This window comes from Rhinopithecus bieti, unplaced genomic scaffold (genome assembly GCF_001698545.2).
Source record: "Rhinopithecus bieti isolate Rb0 unplaced genomic scaffold, ASM169854v2 scaffold_59220, whole genome shotgun sequence".
Classification (NCBI taxonomy): Eukaryota; Metazoa; Chordata; class Mammalia; order Primates; family Cercopithecidae; genus Rhinopithecus; species Rhinopithecus bieti.
In genome coordinates, this window is record NW_016822842.1 from 404120 (window position 1) to 412275 (window position 8156).

At 55.9% G+C, this 8156-nt stretch overlaps 1 protein-coding gene across 4 annotated transcripts; it reads left to right on the forward strand.

Moving 5' to 3' along the window:
• The first annotated feature begins 328 nt into the window (after positions 1–328).
• Positions 329–5073, forward strand: DOK2 (docking protein 2). Of its 4 annotated transcripts, XM_017861114.1 has the most exons (5): positions 337–724; positions 1759–2040; positions 2277–2364; positions 3409–3593; positions 4016–5073. In XM_017861114.1, the coding sequence occupies exons 1-5, from the start codon at positions 662–664 to the stop codon at positions 4634–4636; spliced, it is 1239 nt and encodes a 412-aa protein (XP_017716603.1). In that variant the 5' UTR covers positions 337–661; the 3' UTR covers positions 4637–5073. The 4 variants fall into 4 exon arrangements, with proteins under 4 accessions (XP_017716604.1, XP_017716605.1, XP_017716606.1 ...); XM_017861115.1 differs by lacking the exon at positions 1759–2040 and having other exon boundaries at positions 329–724; XM_017861116.1 differs by lacking the exon at positions 2277–2364 and having other exon boundaries at positions 336–724.
• Positions 5074–8156: the final 3083 nt, after the last annotated feature.

Consider the following 8156-nt stretch of genomic DNA (forward strand, 5'->3'; position numbering starts at 1 on the left):
TAGTTAAACAGTTGCCTCTCTCTCTGTGTCTCTCTCTCTCTCTCTCTCTCTCTCACATACGAGAGAGAAAGTGGTATCTGGTTAGGCCCACATGAGCTGTCTTATATGTCTCTCCGTGCAAAACCATGGGTATGGTTCTAGCTGTTAGGAGTTGAGAGGGCTGGGTTCTGGTTTGGTGGCCTCAAATAAATTCCTCAGACTTTCCAAGCCTCAGGTAACTTAGTGGTTTATCCCTTCCAACTTGTGTACAGCTTAAGGTGGGGCCCTTCTGCTACTGATTTCACTGTCTAGTTTGGTTTCTGGGTCTCTTTTCCAGCGGGTCAGCCACTCTTTGCTGGTGCGTCCCTGTGCCAACTTCTGTACCTGAATTATTGCTCACTGAAGAGCTGGCATTTGGCTTTTTGGAAATTGTCTCTAACTCACTGAAAATGCAGGAAGCTTGAGTATAAAACTCACTCAGAAAAAAAAAAAAAGAACACATACTCAGAAGAAACCACAGGGCCTATCGGCCTGTCGTCATCGAGCAGACTAGAATAGTGTAGAAAACCCTAGGCAGAGAGGAAATGAACTTCAGAGAAGGGGAACACACGGCTGAGAAGAGAGAGGCAAGGGCAGGAGAGAAGGAGATTGCTGAAGCCTGGGGCCCCGAGATGGTCAGAGGATGGGAGACGGGGCAGTGAAACAAGGCTTCCTGTATCTTCAGCAGCAACAGACGTTTGGAAAGGTAGGAGTGAGGCTGGGCTGGGGTCGGACAGGAGGCCTGGGGGGCTGCTAGAATTCCTGGGGTGGAGAGGTAGTTTCATACTCAAAACCCTTATAGGTCTGACTGTGCACCCACCAAGTTAGACCCAGAGCTCAACTTGGGGAGGGCTCTTTTCCTACCAGACTCTGTCTCCTGAACCAGGCCCCAACCAGGTCCCAAACTGTGCTCTTTACTAAGGGCTGTTTGCCCTGGGTGGGGGTAGGGGCTGTGCTGGCTTCATCTCTTGCCTCTTTTGCTCTCTTGCTCTGTGTTGACTTCATGGGACACCTTGGAAGGGAATGGAAGGGGCAGCTGGAGGGATAGTTTAGGATGACAGTAGAGGTTCCTTCCCCACCCCAGTGGGGTGCATGTGGCTGGTATTCACCTTGGGCTGGGGCCTCTGGGGGCCTGGACCCCAGCCAGCTGTCCATCCTCTTTCTCCTTCCCTGGCCTCCTTGAACCAGGAAGTCCTCGTCCCCTAACCAACACTGGGGGGAACACCTGTCTCTCTCTCATGGCCCAACCTATCAAGCAGTGAGGCAGCAAGGTTCAGGAGGGTAGAGAGAAGTTCCTGGAGAACAGGGCTGCCGTCAGGATTTTGTACAGAAGGAAAATAAGTCGTCAGCCCGGGTCACATGCCGCCCTCCTCACTCCCTCCTCTGGGCCTCGGCCACTACCCCGCTTTCCTCTCCGGGACCAGAGTCCGCTGCGGTGGGCCTGTTTGGCCTTCTTGCAGCCTGCTTTGGGCTCATCCCTGTGTTGCTTTCTGCCTGGGCAGTCTCTGCTCCTGGTCATGGCCCTCTTTCTTGGGGCTGGTGGCTGATCTCCGATTTTCTAATTCCTGCAGTCACTGTCCTCTTCTCTGCCTCCCTGGGTCTCCTGTGATCACCTCTCTCTCCCCATCTCCAAGTGGCTGCCCCAGTCCCCCTTCCACGGTTCCTCTTCTCCCCTTGGCTCACCATCTCCCATCTCTGGGTGGCTCCCTCCCGCCCCCGCTTCCCACGCCTCTGGCACAGAAATGGCGCCGCTTCGGGGCCTCACTGTATGGAGAATCGGACTGCGCCTTGGCCCGGCTGGAGCTGCAGGAGGGCCCGGAGAAGCCACGTCGGGGTGAGGCTGCCCGTAAGGTCATCCGCCTCAGTGACTGCCTGCGGGTGGCCGAGGCCGGCGGAGAGGCCAGCAGCCCCCGGGACACCAGTGCCTTCTTCCTGGAGACCAAGGAGCGCCTGTACCTGCTGGCGGCCCCCGCTGCGGAGCGCGGCGACTGGGTGCAGGCCATCTGCCTCCTGGCCTTCCCCGTGAGTCGCCCGGGGTGCCGAAAGGGCAACGGGGCGTGCAGGCCAAGGGTGTTAGATGCTTCCTGTGGGCAAGTGTTAGAGGAGTCAAGGTCAGGGTAATGGGGTGCTTCCTCGATGGCGGGGACCCGAACCCAGTGTGCAGACAAAGCCAGCAGGCTGAGGTGGCCTGAAAGAAGGCCTGGGCCAGAGGGGGGCCTGGTCGGGGAAGGTGGTGAGACCTGGGGCCTCCTCCCTAGGGGCAGAGGAAGGAGCTCTCGGGGCCAGAGGGAAAGCAGAGCCGGCCCTGCATGGAGGAAAATGAATTGTACAGCAGCTCGGCCACAGGTGAGGGGGCGGGGACTGCCCTGCTCTCCCCCGGGGGCTCTCCCCAGGGTGAGGTGGAGAGGAGGTGTGGGCTGGCTAGCTGCTGGCCCGGAGTCTTCCTGCCTTGTGGTTACTCCCAGCCTGGGCCAGCCCCCTTATCAGCCTCTCCTTTTCGCTTCCGGGTGCAGCCCAACCTCGGGGATCCTGCCCTGCCTTGAGTCTCTCCCTGGGTTCACCTCATCTTACCTAGGGCCTGCTGGTGGGAGAGGGGAAGGCTGGGGGCCCAGGTGAGGGTGCTGCTTTTTTCTTTTTTTGAGACGGAGTTTTGCTCTTGTCGCCCGGGCTGGAGTGCAATGGCACAATCTCAGCTCACTGCAACCTCCGCCTCCCAGGTTCAAGCGATTCTCCTGCCTCAGCCTCCTGAGCAGCTGGGATTACAGGCGCCCGCCACCATGCCTGGCTGATATTTTGTATGTTTAGTAGAGACAGGGTTTCACCATGTTGGCCAGGATGGTCTCGCACTCCTGACATCAGGTGATCCACCTGTCTCAGCCTCCCAAAGTGTTGGGATTACAGGCGTGAGCCACCGCGCCCGGCCCTGGGTGCTGCTTTTGGGGAGCTGGTGGAGGAAGGAGAAGCTTTCATCTGCCTTCCATCTAAGCTCCACCTCCAGAGCCCCGGCAGTGGGAGGGCAGGGCCAAGGCTTCGCCTGCAGCTGTGACCGTAGGGACTGGGGTGGTGGCTGGTTTGGGGTGAGAGATGGGGTGGGGAAGACAAGACTGGCTCTGGCGACAGGGGCAGGAAGGATGTGGGCATGAGGTTGGGGTGGATGTGGGTAGGGGCATGATGCCTACTAGGGTAGGAGGTGGAGGTACCTGGCCTTTTGGAGAGTATGACCTGGTACAGAGCAGCTCAGCCTCCAAGACCCAGGTAGGGGGCCATGAGTACATGGATAATACTCTTTCTAGAAAACTTCTGGTACACTCATTTAGGACTGGGCAGTGGTGAGGCAGGCCAGTTGTTTCCCATTAACTGCCTTCGCCTTCTCTCTCTTCTTCTCCCCAGTTGCCCCCCACAAGGAATTTGCTGTGACCATGAGACCTACAGAAGCCAGCGAGAGGTGCCACCTGCGGGGGTCCTATACCCTCCGGGCTGGGGAGAGTGCCCTGGAGCTGTGGGGTGGGCCTGAGCCAGGGACCCAGCTGTACAACTGGCCCTACAGGTTTCTGCGGCGCTTTGGGCGGGACAAGGTGAGTGGGAAGGTGCATCAGGGCAGGCTGAGAGAAAGGATAAGCTACGAACAAAGAGAGGTGATTGGGGAGAGGCAGAGGTGGACATCCAAGGCAGAGAGGATGGCGGGAGGAGGAGGTGGGAGGTGATCATGAGGTCAAGAGATTGAGACCATTCTGGCCAACATGGTGAAACCCTGTCTCTACAAAAAACACAAGAATTAGCTGGGCGTGGTGGCACGTGCCTATAGTCCCAGCTACTCGGGAGGCTGAGGCAGGAGAATCACTTGAACCCGGGAGGCGGAGGTTGCAGTGAGCTGAGATCGTGCCACTGCACTCCAGCCTGGAGACAGAGTGAGACTCTGTCTCAAAAAAAAAAAAAAAAAAAAAAAAGCATCCTTGTTCTGTGGCCTGGCCGATAACCTCCTTTCTCCCTGGCCCAGGTAACCTTTTCCTTTGAGGCAGGCCGGCGCTGCGTTTCTGGAGAGGGCAACTTTGAGTTTGAAACCCGGCAAGGCAATGAGATCTTCTTGGCCCTGGAAGAGGCCATCTCTGCCCAGAAGAATGCTGCACCCGCTACACTGCAACCTCAGCCAGCCACAATCCCCGCCTCGCTGCCCCGGCCTGAGAGCCCCTACTCCCGGCCCCATGACTCACTGCCGCCGCCTTCACCCACCACACCGGTGCCTGCTCCACGGCCTCGGGGCCCGGAGGGGGAGTATGCCGTGCCCTTCGATGCGGTGGCCCGTTCCTTGGGGAAGAACTTCAGGGGCATCTTGGCAGTCCCTCCTCAGCTCCCGGTCGACCCTCTGTACGACAGCATTGAGGAGCCCCCTCCTCCTCGACACGACCACATATATGATGAACCCGAGGGAATGGCTGCCCTGTCCCTGTATGACAGCCTGCAGGAGCCCCGGGGTGAGGCATGGAGGAGGCAGGCAACAGCTGACAGGGACCCTGGTGGCCTCCAGCATGTCCACCCAGCCGGGCAGGATTTCTCTGCTTCTGGCTGGCAGCCAGGAACTGAGTATGACAATGTTGTACTTAAGAAAGGCCCGAAGTAACAGAGGCAGCAGAGGGATGGTCCACCGCCCCCTGGCTTCTCCTGGTGACTCCTCCTGACCACTGCATCAGAAGAACCTCCTCTGCCCCTTCTAGAGCCTGAGGCCTGGCCTGCCTTCGTTGGGGCTGATAAATTGCCTCTCCCAGGGCCTGCTGGGTGAGTCACCATCCCAAAGCAGGAAGGGTGCCCTGGAGAGAACCACCCTCCTCCTACTCTTTTTCCACTTCCTCCTCTTTCTTTCCCCAGCTGAGGGGGAACCTGGGGCATTTAGGGCAGAGGGCAAAGGATGTCAGCAATTGCCTGGGCTGCTTGGCTATGCAAGCCTCCTGCCTGCTCATGGCCACTTCAGGGACAGCCCGGGCCCAGGCACCCAGGTGGATGGTGGCAGCTTCCTGCACCTTTCAGATTTCTCGGTGGCATTAAAGCATTTTTGGAACATTTTTGTGTGGCATGAATGCTGTGTGAGAGAAGGCTCCAGCTGACCACCCTTGATCACATCCTCTGCCAGCTGCAAGGTCCCCCTGGGGCCTAGGCTGGGCCCCAAGCATCTACTCACAGAGGTCTGTAGAAGTCAGGGCACCCTGGGAATAGTGTTCAAGCATGTCTCCCTTTTGCTGGGATAAGGTCAATGTCAGAAAAATGGTGGGGGAAGCACTGGGGAGCGGGGGGAAAGCCAAACTGCAAGGAAGGAAATAATTGGATTGATGGAGCCTCTTACGCACCAGGAGTGGGAGTCATCAGCTGTGTGGTCCTGGGCCCTTTCCCTTCCCTGAGATTTGTGCACATCTTTGTAAAATGAGGAGGTTGCACCATGTGGACAAGGAGGAGCCTTCCAGCTCTGTGATTCTCATTGGCCCTGGGTTCCCAGGCCCCCACACACCATTTCCTCGCAGCTCAGCCTGTGTCCTGGTGCTTGCTCCTCTTATCAAAACCTGCTTTCCTGGCTGGGTGTGTCCATGGACTTCAGCTATCAACCCAGTCCGCCGAGAGAACAGGCACTGTTTGTGAGAGGCTGTAGACTGCCTGGCCTGTGAGAGGCACACTGCCCAGAAGGGGATGAGATGAGACAAGGCACAGGTGTCTGTCACAGACTGGGTGTGAGTGCCACAAGGGGCCAGACAGGGCCATGAGTGCCAGAGAGGTAACTATTTGTTGGGAGCGCAAAAAGACTTCGTATCAAAGGTACCATGTAAGGTGGGCATTTATGGGTGGGAAGGAGTTCCTTGGAGATTAAGGGAGTGTGAAGGAGCATCTTGGTTAGGAATGGGAGTATGGGTGAAACCATGGGGAGGTATGGATGTGTCATGTTCAGGTTGGAGTTCTATGCTCAGAGTGCAGGGAAGGTGAGACAATCTTGTTGGGAAGGCAGATTCTGACTGTATTAAGGGGAATTTGTACCTAATTAGAGGGAAAGGTGGAATGACTAAAGGCTTTTGAACAAGGAGTCCCATAAAAGCTGAGCTTTAGGGCAATAACCCAATAGCCCTGTGGAGGATGGACTTGTGGTGGGAGGGGGTAGGTTGGGGCTGAATTGAAAAGGGGAAATCTGCCAGGCACGGTGGCTTACACCTGTAATCCCAGCACTTTGGGAGGCCAAGGAGGGTGGATCACGAGGTCAGGAGTTCGAGACCAGCCTGACCAAGATGGTGAAACCCCCATCTCTACTAAAAATATAAAAATTAGCTGGGCATGGTGGCGGGCACATGTAATCCCAGCTACTCGGGAGGCTGAGGCAGGAGAATTGCTTGCAGTGAGCTGAGATCGCGCCACTGCACTCTAGTCTGGGCAACAGGGCAGGACTCTGTCTAAAAAAAAAAAAAGAAAAGAAAAGAAAAGAAAAAGAAAAGGGGAAATTAATCTGGGCACCGTGGCTCACACTTGTGATCCCAGCGACTTGGGAGGCCAAAGTGGGAGGATCACTTGAGCCCAGGAATTCGAAACCAACCTGGCAACATAGTGATGAGACCCGTCTCTATAAAAACAAACAAACAAACCAACAAACAAACTTAGCCAGGTGTCATGGTGCACACTTGTAGTCCCAGCTACTTGGGAGGCTGAGGCTGGAGAATCATTTAGCCTCTGCAACAGAGCAAGATCCTGGGGAAAAGTGGGAAAGGGAGAAATTCAGAAAGGACTGGATTCAAAAGATGGTATAGAGCTAGCACCTGTGGATCTTGGACTCCTAGTGGACTTGGAACACAGAGAAACAGGGTTTCTAGAGAGACTCGGGTTTGTTTGTTTGGTTTTTTTCCTCCTGAGATACAATCTCGCTCTGTCACCCAGGCTGGACTATAGTGGTGCGATCTCGGCTCACTGAAATCTCAGTGTCCTGGGTTCAGCGATTCTCCCCCCTCAGCCTCCCAAGTAGCTGGGACTGCAGGTGTGCACCACCACACCCGGCTAATTTTTTGTATTTTTAGTAGAGACAGGGTTCCATCATGTTGGCCAGGCTGATCTCAAACTCCTGACCTCAGGTAATCTGCCTGCCTCAGCCTCCCAAGGTTCTGGGATTACAGGTGTGAGCCACCACACCAGGTTAAATTTTGTATTTTTTTAAGTAGAGACATGATTTCACCATGTTGGCCAGGCTGGTCTCAAATTCCTGACCTCAAGTGATCTGCCCACCTTGCCTCCCAAAGTGCTGGAATTACAGACGTGAGCCATCGTGCCCAACCTGAGACTCAGGATTCGAGAACAAGATGAACTTAGTTTCTGATGCATTGAGATGGAGATGGCTAGTATTGATCTGGCAAGATGAGTCCTGAAACTGGACAGAAGAGCTAGCGCTTAGGAGGGAGAAGGGCATAGACATAGGCATAGACGTCGACCTCCCACGTGTGCTGTGACCTCTGTTTCTCCTCTCACTGTGGCCTTTTCCCTTGTTGAAGGAACTTGAGCAATGGATCAGGTGCCTGGAGAGAGCCAGTGAGGGGCCTTCCTGTCTATGCGGAAGTCGCCCCCTGGCACCCTCCCTTCCCAGCCTCAGGATCACTGAAGGCTAGAAGGCCCCACTTCCAAGGATTTTACTCTTCCCCTCTTCAGGCCAGCTGTGGGAGTTGGGTGTTCTCTTTGGCAAGGTAGCCAAGTTTCCGATTTCCTAAGGTGGCATTTGGAGTGGCTGTCCCGGCTTAGCCCGGCAGGGGGCGGTGTTAACCTGTAGAAAAGGCCACTGGGGGCTTCACCACCACCAGGCTTAGGGGCTTGGCCCTGAAGGAAGGCATTTACTCCCCGAAGGGCTTGGGGATAATTTGAGGAATCTGCATGTCAGAGCTTGTCCCTTCAGAGCCTCAGAATCCTACTCCCAGATGTGTGGACCCTGCCTTCAAGAAGTTCGGGGTCCTAAGCTGGACATCGCCCTTTTGTCCCCTCTCGTCACTTTCCAGATCTAGGGACTTGGGTTCTTCCATTCTGATGCTCTCTGTGCCATGCAAGGGGAAGTGGTTGATTGGGGCTCTTGGGAAAGGTGGGGTGAGGGCTGCAGGGGCAGGGGAAGTAGTGTTTGGGGAAGTTGGGAGGGGTAA

Coding starts and splice junctions, on each gene's coding strand:
- DOK2 (XM_017861114.1), top strand. CDS start 662: ATGGGAGACGGGGCAGTGAAACAAGGCTTCCTGTATCTTCAGCAGCAA. Junction 725..1,758: donor AGCAACAGACGTTTGGAAAG/GTAGGAGTGAGG, acceptor CCTCTGGCACAG/AAATGGCGCCGCTTCGGGGC. Junction 2,041..2,276: donor TCTGCCTCCTGGCCTTCCCC/GTGAGTCGCCCG, acceptor CCTCCTCCCTAG/GGGCAGAGGAAGGAGCTCTC.